The sequence below is a fragment of the Poecilia reticulata genome, linkage group LG6 (genome assembly GCF_000633615.1).
Source record: "Poecilia reticulata strain Guanapo linkage group LG6, Guppy_female_1.0+MT, whole genome shotgun sequence".
Lineage (NCBI taxonomy): Eukaryota > Metazoa > Chordata > Actinopteri > Cyprinodontiformes > Poeciliidae > Poecilia > Poecilia reticulata.
Window position 1 is genome coordinate 5,888,609 of NC_024336.1, and position 11,383 is coordinate 5,899,991.

The 11,383-nt window shown below is 38.8% G+C and overlaps 1 protein-coding gene across 1 annotated transcript in view; it reads right to left on the reverse strand.

Moving 5' to 3' along the window:
* Positions 1 to 11,383, reverse strand: part of LOC103465848 (calcium/calmodulin-dependent protein kinase type 1D-like) — a 31,732-nt gene that overhangs the window by 3,763 nt on the left and 16,586 nt on the right. The window contains exons 2-7 of the mRNA XM_017305150.1: positions 9,261 to 9,510; positions 4,380 to 4,518; positions 3,966 to 4,092; positions 3,561 to 3,636; positions 2,675 to 2,787; positions 45 to 123 (exon numbers count right to left, since the gene is read on the reverse strand). Coding sequence (XP_017160639.1) covers positions 45 to 123; positions 2,675 to 2,787; positions 3,561 to 3,636; positions 3,966 to 4,092; positions 4,380 to 4,518; positions 9,261 to 9,510 — 784 coding nt within the window. The remainder of the gene's footprint in view (positions 1 to 44; positions 124 to 2,674; positions 2,788 to 3,560; positions 3,637 to 3,965; positions 4,093 to 4,379; positions 4,519 to 9,260; positions 9,511 to 11,383) is intronic.

The window sequence follows — 11,383 nt, forward strand, 5'->3', positions numbered from 1 at the left end:
GTGTGTGTGTGTGTGTGTGTGTGTGTGTGTGTGTGGTTCCTCACCAGGGGTGCTCAAGAGCCTGGTCACATGTGAATCTCTTCTCGGGGTCCTTCTCCATTAAGCAGCTGATGAAGTCTTTGGCTGTGAAGAGGAGAAGAAGAAAAGTCAAGGGCGCATCCAGCTGAGGATGAGTTCTTCACTTTCTGGCACTCGAGGTTTTATGTTTTCATCTGATGTCTCACATTTAAGCGTCACAATTCAGTTACTGACAAGAACAAAGCAGATTGGTAGAAAAACTAGAAGGGTTTTATGATGAATGAAACAAGCCGGTCTCTCTTGATTGGTTTTAACTAAGCAAATTTTTTTCCTTCTATTAATTAAATGCCTTGAAACTTTAAACTCACACTTTTTTTTTTAAATGGATCAATGGATCAACTTTTTCTTTGACACGCCTTGATCTGAGTTTAGTTAAGAGTTAGAAGAAAGTAAGGAACTGTGCATTAACACATCATCATCTGAAATCGACAACCTCTATTAAGAAACCTGCTGTGCAATTTCCTATATTTTCACTTTACACTCGTGATTTGAATGTGCTCTAATCTTTTTTTCTTTTTTTTTTTTTTACATTATATATTGGCAGGACATAAAACAGAGCTTACAAATAAACAAATGAGAACAAAAAATTATGCATTTGCTTGTAAAAGCCTTACTGATGCATTACCATTTTCTTTGTTATAATAAAGTTGCTAAACATGCTATCTGTTGAGTGTGTTGGTAAGGTTTATGTGTATGTTTTTTTAAACTGATAATTGACTGAAAACACTAAAAATGACCAGCGCTTTAGACATAAATGTCTGCAAACAACGTTCACGTTTTAAGGTCAAACGTGAACATGTTGCAAAGTTTGTTTCCTCGAATGCTTAATCTCAATCCATTTAGCTGATTCCAGCCGGAGAACGGCTCCAGCTATGAGTCACTACAGGAAATGGTTAATATGACTCCTTCACTCCCAGGATCAGATGAATCTGCAGAGGATGCAGGAAGTACCGCAAGGAAAAAATTTACATCCCATAAATGATTTCAGTGTGTGACAAAAGCCCAATTCATAAAATGCTGACGTTTAAAACGAGTCTGCGGTTAAGCTAAAATAAGCAGGAAACTACTTTTGTCTGTTATTTTTTTCTTCCCTCTCTTAATGTCTGCTGGTGATTGGCGATTCCATTCCTGAATCTTTTGAATAAAGTACATGTGCGTGTGCTCATCTGAGCATTAGACTTTTATGCTTCATCTAAATCACCAGCCACATTTTCACAATTGATGTAATTTCAGGATGTGGTGACTAAATATGATGACTAAAGTCTCCAGACTGTATTTTTTGTTGTTGTTTTTTTTAACAAAAAAATAAGGGCCATTTGAAATAAAGAGATTAAATCTGATCTGGAAGCATTGGTAGCAAACCAAACATTAGTAAAGACAAACCCTCTAACTTTGACAGAACAAGATTTTGTGTAATTTGATGGAAGAAGTGGCAAAATAACAAACTAGGCTCAGAGGAATAATAATCAATCTGTTTGATCCAAGGCTGATTGTTTCTTTCATAACTTTTTCTGGTCATTTTGTATCAAGAAATGATCAATTTGTTTGACAACCAAAGACACAAAGTGACATCCTATCATATGACTGTAAACTGTGTCCGTTTAGCTGTTTTGGTTTGCTCTTAATTGTAACGACTCAACTAAACAAAATGGAGGTCGGAACCAAGCTAACTGGAACTTGGGTAAAAATTAAAATGAAACATAAAAGTAAATTAAATATACCTCAGACTTCAGCATTCGTCTTCTGAAGTCCGAGAACATAGTTGGACAAGAATTTGAAATGAAAGTTTAAAGAAAAAAACCAAATGGTTATGAAATAGGAAGAATTTAAAATGTTTCTAACGTGTAGTTATAATCCTGGCCAATTTGGCATGTAATAAAAATGTAAAAGAAATAAAAATAACACTGTAATGACATCTCAATTTCAATTTTAGCTGGTGCTAGCAAGCAATAACATGTAGTCTTGGCAGTGTGCTCCATTACACGGCTAAAAGATAAAAGGCCTGTGCAAAGAAGTTATTTCTCTTTGACGCACGGCTGTGAAAGTCAATGATTTACACTTTGTCTATGAAATTTCTGACTCCACTCAGAGGATCTGCTGTCACTTTTCTGGCTGTGGTTCTTTGTTTTCCACTGAGCCAAAAGAAGATTTAAATATGACGCTATTTTAGGTAAAACAGGAGTCCCACGTTTGTTGCCGTGGGATATCGACGCCTGCTTTCCAGACGCAGGTGGCATACACGTCTAAAAACGCTGAAAGTTGACAAACTGTTAGGCCGGCGCCCCCTAAGCTGAGCCAAATGGAGCTACTGATTCGTGTCCACTTCAAAATAGCTTGCTTGTTATGTTTTGACACCAAACGTGGGATATAGACATATTGCAGGATTAAGTTGCCATGGCAGCTGCTGAACTGTGTCCCCTCATTACTTTACTTTTTGCCTTGTTATGCGGCTTTAAACACAAGGTTGTTAGCTCCGGCAGAGTTATGTAACGGCAGAATCTCTGGGGGCCTTGACTTACCCTTTATTTCAAACGCAGTGGGAGAACACACACACGCAGGCACACACACACACACGGACGCACAAACTTCAGCTTACCAGAGTCTGAGATGTCGTCCCAATACGGTGCGTCAAACTCATAATCTGCCTTCAGAATCTGCTCGAAAAGCTTCGAGTCGTTCTCGTCATAGAACGGAGGGTAGCCGCAAAGCCTGGGAGGAAAATCAAGTTCAAAAGATTACACAACGGTGGGTGTGAAGGTTATTATGCTGCTGATGTTAGAGTCTTCAACCCAAATCTAAAAAGATTTACAGTGACCTAATCCCATTTACTGGCAGTTGGATTCTCTATATAATGCAACAGAAGAAGACGGCACAGAGGGATTTTCAAGAACATAAAAAAATCCAAAAGAAAAAAACGGGACAATAGGAATCCAGTGTTAATATATAGAGAAAAATAGGCATTTATGTTTTTCATCTGAAAATAAAACTCTATTTTCTACAAACAGATGTGGAAAAAAGAAAAACTTCAAACTCTTATTGTTTAATCAATAGATTACAGCATCAGGGATTTTTTTTGTTGCTTGCTAATAAGTGAAACTCTTTCGCTTAAAAAGACTGTGTGCAACACTTTCTACTGAAAACCTCCGAGTCACTGGAGCTGCAGGGATCCCTCTGGCTGCCCACCGCTTAGGTAGGTTACTAATGAATGAGCTTCAGCCTGCATTTTAACAATTAACTGAGGGTTAAGCAACAATCTCTGTCAGTGACAATCCTGGCTGAATGTTTGTGATTTTGAAGACGTCGCAAAGCTGTGATCAAGATTAGGACGTTTTCTGATTCTTGAATTGTCATTTTTATTTTACATAGTTTTCATGCAGAGTTAAATGATGTTTAAGCTCCCTGCTGRTTTCTGTTCTGAGCAAATGTTAATTCATAAAGCGAACTAAAAAAATGTTAACTGTTAGACAACGTCAAGTACTCACAGTATATAAGCGATGACCCCGATGGACCAGCAGTCCACCGCTTTACTGTACGGCTTCTGCGCCAGAACCTCGGGAGCTGAAACAATGAAATGTTTTATTGGTCAGAAATACTTTCATCTGTGCAGAGGAACCAAGCAGCTGGAGAAAAATGTTGGGGTTTCTGAATGGATCTGATTAATCTGGATTTTATTTAAGAATATTTAAGGGAAATGGGGGCCAACTACATCTGCATACTAAACTTTTCACTTTCCTCATTTGGAAATAAATTTTTTCTATCACATAAACTCCAAATGAAATAAACTGAGGTATACAACTGCAGTATAAAAAACATAAAACGAGGTATGAGTATTTACAAAAAACAGCTTGCACTTTCTCCTGAAGCCACAGCTGGGAGGGTAACCTTACCGACATATCCAGGCGTCCCGCAGGCCGTGGCCATGACGCCACCTGTGCCCTCCATCTTGGACAGGCCAAAGTCACTGATCATGATCTTTGAATCGTCATGAGGACTAAAGTAGAGCAGGTTCTCCGGCTGAAAACACAAACAGGAAGCAGCCACTGGGTCAGCCTGTTGCTTTCCCTCGTCTCAAACCATCCAGGCTAAGAAGTTGGATGGATTTGCAGTTAAAAGAGCTTTCACAGCTCAGTTAAGACCCTTCCTACAGTTTACCGAGAAGGAAAATCCCCTGACATTTAACCTCAACGGGTGATCACTGCAACGTGTAACAGAAACCCACGCAGGTTTCAATGCCAGGGACTCCCCCTCGCAGGCAAAAAAAAATAATACGCCTACACTCCAAATGTGAAGTACTGCCATACCTTCAGGTCCCTGTGCACTATGCCCATGGAGTGGAGATAGTTAACGGCATCCAGAACCTGACGAATTAGCCGACTGGCGTCCATCTCTGTGTAGAAGCCTTTTTCTACGATACGGTCGAACAACTCACCACCAGAAACCCTGTTGGCGCAAAAAGCAATACAAGAAATGACACAGAAACAAAAAGAACAAATAGCATGAAAAAGATCTAGTGGGCTTTAAATGATCAGTTAATTCATGCTGGCATATCACATTAATGTTGTAAACCAGAATACTAATGTTGTTAAATACACTGCTCAAAAAATAAAGGGAACACTTTAACGTTTAAGTGAACACTGAAGTGTTCCCTTTATTTTTTTGAGCAGTATATTTTACATCCCTTGCTTGTTAGGTAAACCCGATTTTCCTTTGTTTCCGTACAAAAGTTGTGCTCACTGTTGCTTTCCACATATTTAAAAGAAAGAGCAAAGAGTGAGAGAGGAGACATTAGGCCAGAGGTCAGGTAAGGAGTGATTACAACTTGATGAGAAAAAGGGAAAGGTGCAGCAATTTCAACTTTTTGTGAAACAATGTTATGGCAAAAATAAATCTTAAGAACTTCTTTTTGGAAAAGCTGCAGCGAAATCAGTAATTTTAAGGCCACAACAATCACAAAACAAACAAACAAAAAACAGAAACGTCGCAACATCCTGGAGGGACTGATAATAGGCGTCAGTGTTTCCGAGTTATTGCTAAACATCGTGACCAATGTTCTTTCACCTGAGCTAACCGGACCTCTAAAACAGGTCCAATATGACAACAGAAACAACAAAGCTGGTTTTGTAATAGATAAAGAAAGCTGGCTTTTCGCTTGTTGAATATTTCTGGCTTCACCATAATTAATAAAACCTGAATATGTCTCTGGAAACCGGCTGGTTTTAATCAACTGCACCATTTCTGCAATAAAAAGTGATCAAATATCCCAGCAGAAAAAAAACCTTGTTGATGGCAACACTACCTGCTATGTGGTGTTGTGTTTATATGTTTTGAGAAAACCTACAATGAATTCAAACAGGTGGATCAATTTCTTGTTTTTAAAATGTATTCAAATTGGACATTTGTACCATCAATCCACCTAATTGAAAAATCAACGTATTCATATAAATGACATGATATACATGTACAAAACTCCTCCATATTTAAACATATATTTGTACAAACAGAGACCACCACTCACTGCAGATTCTCTTGTTTTATAGCGATTATTAGAGTCGTTGAGCAACGTTCAGGTAAAATTATGGCAGAAATATTTTGCATGATGTTTGTTTTTTTCTTCTCTCATTTTCATAAAGAATTATGGACGTCATAAGCTTGTTGGACACCTGTCCCATTAATATCCTTTGGGGTTTCTAACTTGCGTTATCTGGCCAGCCAGATGCAGGAAATGAAGATCAGATCTTATATTGTCGTTAATACTAAAATACTGTAACTCTGTGTTCTGCTAAGTTCTGTTCCTTTCTGCTATCTAGAGTGGAAATTTTACTCAAAGTCTTTTTTAGACAGTTTTCTTGGTATGCACAGACAGATTGTGAAACTTGGACTAGGTTGTCTTTTTACTCGTTATAATTACTTTTATTGGTCACAGATGAGCTGAGGTTTGTTTTTGATGCTGCCTCATGTGACAACAGCACCAGGGAAGAAAAGTGTTTGCATTAATGTGCCATTTAAAATTCCCTTATGACTGTGAACACACAGAGACAGCGAGAGCTTCTAAAAGTATCCCAGACCGCATTGTAATTTGTCTAAAGTTAAATCTCAAGTTTTTGTGTTTTAATGCAATTAACCTGTACCATTATAATTTTTGTTTTGTTTGTATTTTTCTAGAAATCACCACTACAGGATAGTCCACAGAATGGTTTTATGTTAAGCATCCTGAAAATATTTATGCAAAAATCACCTTAATAAAGAAACAGATGAGGGATACTGAAATATATATAGATCAATACAGCAGATGGATGTCCAGGACTTAACCCACCTGCAGACCGTTTTCCCCGTCACTGTGTGACATTAAATCAAACCTTTCATGTTTAGGTCAGTTAGGATCACCAAAATTATTTCTATTAGCTAAATATCAGATTACGGATTTTTTATTATTATTACTTACTTCCAAGAATTTGGGAAAGCCAAGACGATGGCGCCAAGCTTTGAGAAGCCTTTGAGTAACTCACAAAAGTCGAGACGATTAGAGGCACATCTGTGAATAAATTTTAAGGCGACGACTCAAAAGTACTTCCAGAAGGAGAAGGCCATGTAAAGACGCTGACAGAAACGGGCGAAATGATGATGAAGTGATCCGAGTAGCAACATGAACTGAAAGAGAGGAAGAAGCCGAGCTCCAAATGCAACCTCACGGCAGCTTGTAGTTTTCAAACGCACTCAGGAAGATTAACCTTAATTGTTGGGGATTAGTCTTGTGGTCTAGTGAAGCTAAAACTAAAGTGTTTGACCATCATTACATTTGGAGGAAACGGGGGGAACAGCATCCCAAATGTGAAGTACGGTGGCGGCCGCATCATGTGTGAGTAGCGTGGTGCAGGAGAGACAGCTGGAGTTCACAAAACGGACAAAACCGTAAAGAAATAACTTTATGTAGAAACGCTGAGGCGACGTCTCAAAATATCAAACTGCTAAATTAGTTACCAAAGGAAATCAAACTTTTTATAGATACATTTTATAGAAGCCAACATAGTTACATTACACCTGACAGGAGGAATGGGAGAAAATTAAAGCCAGATATTGGGGTGAATGACGTAACGTCAGAGAGAGAGAAAAAAAAACGACTGCAAACTATTTTAAGTGTTTTTTGAAAGGACAAAAATGATTACCCAATTATATTATTCATATAAACGTTCCCAATAGTATCGACACACCAACATTATAATACACAATAACATTATGCGTCTGCAGCGTTCGGGCTTGATGAGGCAGCCATCCTGAACTCCTTCAATCTGCAATTAGACGAGGCAAAGGCATAACAAGTGACTCATTAAGTTTAGCACCAAGTGTGAGTACGTCTCCGCTTTCACAGAGGACTGGCAATCAGTGTTTAGTGAAGAATGAGGGAAAGGCAACATCGAGCAGCTTTCAGAGACAAAGGGACGGCAGCGAGTCATGGGTTAAATTACAGATGGTTTAGTCACAAACGCTGTAAAACAAAAGTAAAAAATGTGCGAGAAGGGGTTTTAAAATCATGAAGATGAGCATTTTACACAGTAAAAGAAACTAATGGTGAGAGTTTCACTCACCTCTGGGAGACGAGTTACAGTTTACAATATATTTGGCAAAATCTGTGCTGTAAAAGTGACCAATAATGTAATATTACAGTAACAAGAACTAAATAATCTGCGGTTTAAAATTTAACACTAAAATGAAACCTGGTTAGTTACCATTTTGTAAAGAAATAAAAACATGAATATAACTTTCAGATCCTTATTGGGCTGCACAGTTTCAGGACAATATTTAATTGTGATCATTTTTAACTACAATAACATTATCAATATTCTAAGTCCTAACAAAATTAGAGAAGACCCAAAGTTGTGTTAATAAAACCTGACTTAAGTTTTCACTTTCAAGCTAAAAGTTACAGGTCGATCATAATTTAATAATATTTGAGACATTTGCCAAATTTCCTAAGAGTTCCCACCAGATCAGATCAATCAAAGCTTAGAGAAATTTCAAAATACCCAAAAGGTTAATCTCAGGTCTCAGTTAGCATGTTAAATGTCAAAGGTCAAGCATTAACTATCAGCTAAACAAGTATGGTTTATTTGGAAAAGTCACCAGAAAAAAAAGCAAACAGCAGCACAACTTGCTAACTAAGTGTGAACTGTCTGAAGTCAGAGCTGAAATTACCCAGATGAACCGTGTCTGTCGAATGGATCAGACCAAACTGGAAATATTTCAAACTCAGGCCATTTGCACAAACACCTCACGGCAGCTGTCCACCACGGCGGTGGAGGAGGTGGAGGGGATGATTTGGGCTTATTTTTCAGACTCAGGTTGTGAGTAATTTCCTGTCAGTAAGTCGCCATCTGTATGTGAAAATGTTCTAGAATAAAATATCAGGTTATCTATCAGACAGCTGAGGCTTTGCCAAAACCGTGTCTTCAACAGGACATTGATGTCGACACCAGCAGCGCATCGACGACAGAACGACTGGGGGGAATGAGAACTATGGTGATGTAATGGCCCAGTCAAAGTTCAGACCTCGACCTCAAGGGTGTGATGGGAACGTAAATGAACTAACCTCAAGGAGCTGAAGCAATGTTTTAAAGAAGTTAAGAGAATTGCTTCACATCTATGTGACAGACCGACTAAATTAACGATTCTTGAAGCTTAAACTTAATTCAGCTTACGTATGTAAATCTAAAAAAGACAAAAAGTGAAGATAAGTTTTAGTTTTATGGAGATTGTTTTGAACTGAGCATCTCCAAGTCTCTGTTAATGACAGTAAAGGTGGAATCATGAAAATGACATTAAGTTTTCCATCAACATTTGTTGCTTTAGCTGTAAAATAACTGCAGTTTGTTCAGATATGAAGACAGAATGACTCCTGATTCAGTTTCACATTTACTCAGAAAAAAAACAGAAGCATCAATATTGTCACCTGAATCCAACCAAGAGAACCTACTTTTTTTTTTTTATCAAGAATCATAGCTGAAGTAAGAACTTGCACTCTTTTTTTTTTTTTTTTACACATTGCTGCATTCACTTAAGCAAAGATGCCTCAAGGGCACTGCAGACGCTCACTCAGGCTCAGCATGCAGCACATTATCGAAATGACGGGCCAAACGGGAGGCCGAGAGCTGACCTAAACTAACAGCGTGGTGGGCTGATGTACTTACAGCTGCATTATGAGGTACAGGTGATTGGAGCTTTCGTAGATGTCCTCCAGAGCCACGATATTCTCATGTTTTATCCTGGAGGGGGGAGGGGGGGAGAAAATTCGCTTAGCAACAGATGAAACCTCCTTCAGTCTTTTCTTAAAATGACACCCGGCCGACAGAAAGCAGATCTGTCTTTTGTTTCTGTTACGCTTCTTTGTTAGAATAAATGTGCGCTTGTCAAATATGGTGCGCTGCAAAAAGGGTTGAGCTTATCTGCATTCTGTCACACCGCGAGTTTTGTTACGTGTTTTGTTGGGATCTTATGTGAAATGTCAACATGTAGTCGTGCGTAAGGTGAAGCAGAAGGAAAATTATACATTCATTTACATTTTTATTTCAAACAGGATAAAATAAAGTAGTGTAATTTAATTCAGCCTGCCAGAAATAGACCTTATAAAACCACGTTCTGTTTCAATTAGACTTTAAGACCTTCAGGAGTAACGTTTGCCTCCTGCAGCTTTGCACACCTGCAGACTGAAATGCCATATTCTCATGTGCAAAATAGCTCTGGCTCAGTCAATGGAGACGTCAATAGACGGCAACTTTCAAGACTTTTCGATTAAGTCTTTGGTCTGAACTTTGACTGGACCATTCTAGCACATAAATACTTATATTTAATCCCTTCTATTGCAATTCTGGGTGCATGTTTGGAGCTGTTTCCAAGAGTTACAGTTTTTCCATATTTTTTTCCTTTCTAGCTTCTTTGTCTGTGATTTAGAAAAAATAAAACACTCACTTTCGCTCTGGGTTTACCAACCGGCATTGACAGAATAAGAACACCAACATCATGTAGCGCGTTGTTTACTGACGTAGTAATGGTGGATGCCGCTGTCTGTTTTAAACTATTCAGCAATGGGAGCTGATAGGATTGCTACTAAATCCTGACAAGATAAAGGAAGCTAATCAAAAGAAAGAACATCTAATAGAAATTGCATGTTGTAGCACACTGGCTGCAACGTCTGTAGAGAAGCCTGTTTGGATGTGCAGTCGGAGCCAGAAGTGCATGATGTCTTTTATAATTTCATAATCGTGATTTTTTTTTTTTTTTTTTTTTAAATCACCCTGCATTTGCGTCCGATTTGGCTTCTTCTGGTGCAGAATTATGATGCATGTCTCATCTGAATGATTTAAAACGCCTATTAAATGCAACATGACCGTTCAGATTGCGGGCGCCTTGAAAACAATCGATTTTGTATTGCTTTACATATGAAAGTGGCTCAAATCAGATTTGGGAATAGATCCCGATTGGGCCGTTCAGATTGCAGAAAAATAGTCAGATACTATAGGCTACATAGGCTGCGGACCAGATGCACCGCAGCCTATGTGAAATCCAAAGGAAGTTACGCTGGATTTTTTTTTCAAGGTGTAAGAATAAAGGGAGCTAAACTGAAATATACGGCACCTTTTGAAAGAAATTAATCATTTCCTTCTTCCACTTCACACTTATGCACGACTTTGTGTTGGTCTATCACATAAAATCATGGCAAAAAATTTGTGTAAACCCCCAAGGTGAATGAATGACTGCCTACATGTTAAGCTATAAAACCTCAGGATAAACGGAAAATAAAAGCACCGAGTGCATGTGGCTGGGCAGGCGAGAAAAAAAGTACAGGCAGTGTAAACGACAAAAGGTCTTCAAAAGGGGTGAGCGTTTAAAAAGAGTGAGGTGGAGCTGGAGGAGGAGGAGGAGGAGGTGGTGAAAGCCTCAAAGGACCAAACAACCTTCACAACTTCTCTGCTTTCCTAGTCTGGAATGAAAATGAGGTTGCAGTTTGAGGACTGTCAGAGAGGAGAAGAGAGGGTAAAGAGTGGTAGAAGAAAAACAGATCACAAACCAAGAGAAAGACAGAGAGAGAAAGAGAGAGAGGAAAATGCAGCTGTAACCAAGCAACTACAGCCAAGCAATGCAATGCTCACTTTTAAAATGACTGATAACTGAGCTGCTCTGAGTATTGATATATCAGCCCCTGGAGGAGGATGTGTCACCTGGTGTCAGTGCAATCTTATCAAAGCCACCTGGGCAGGTGTGTGTGTGTGTGTGTGTGTGTGTGTGTGTGTGTGTGTGTGTGTGTGTGTGTGTG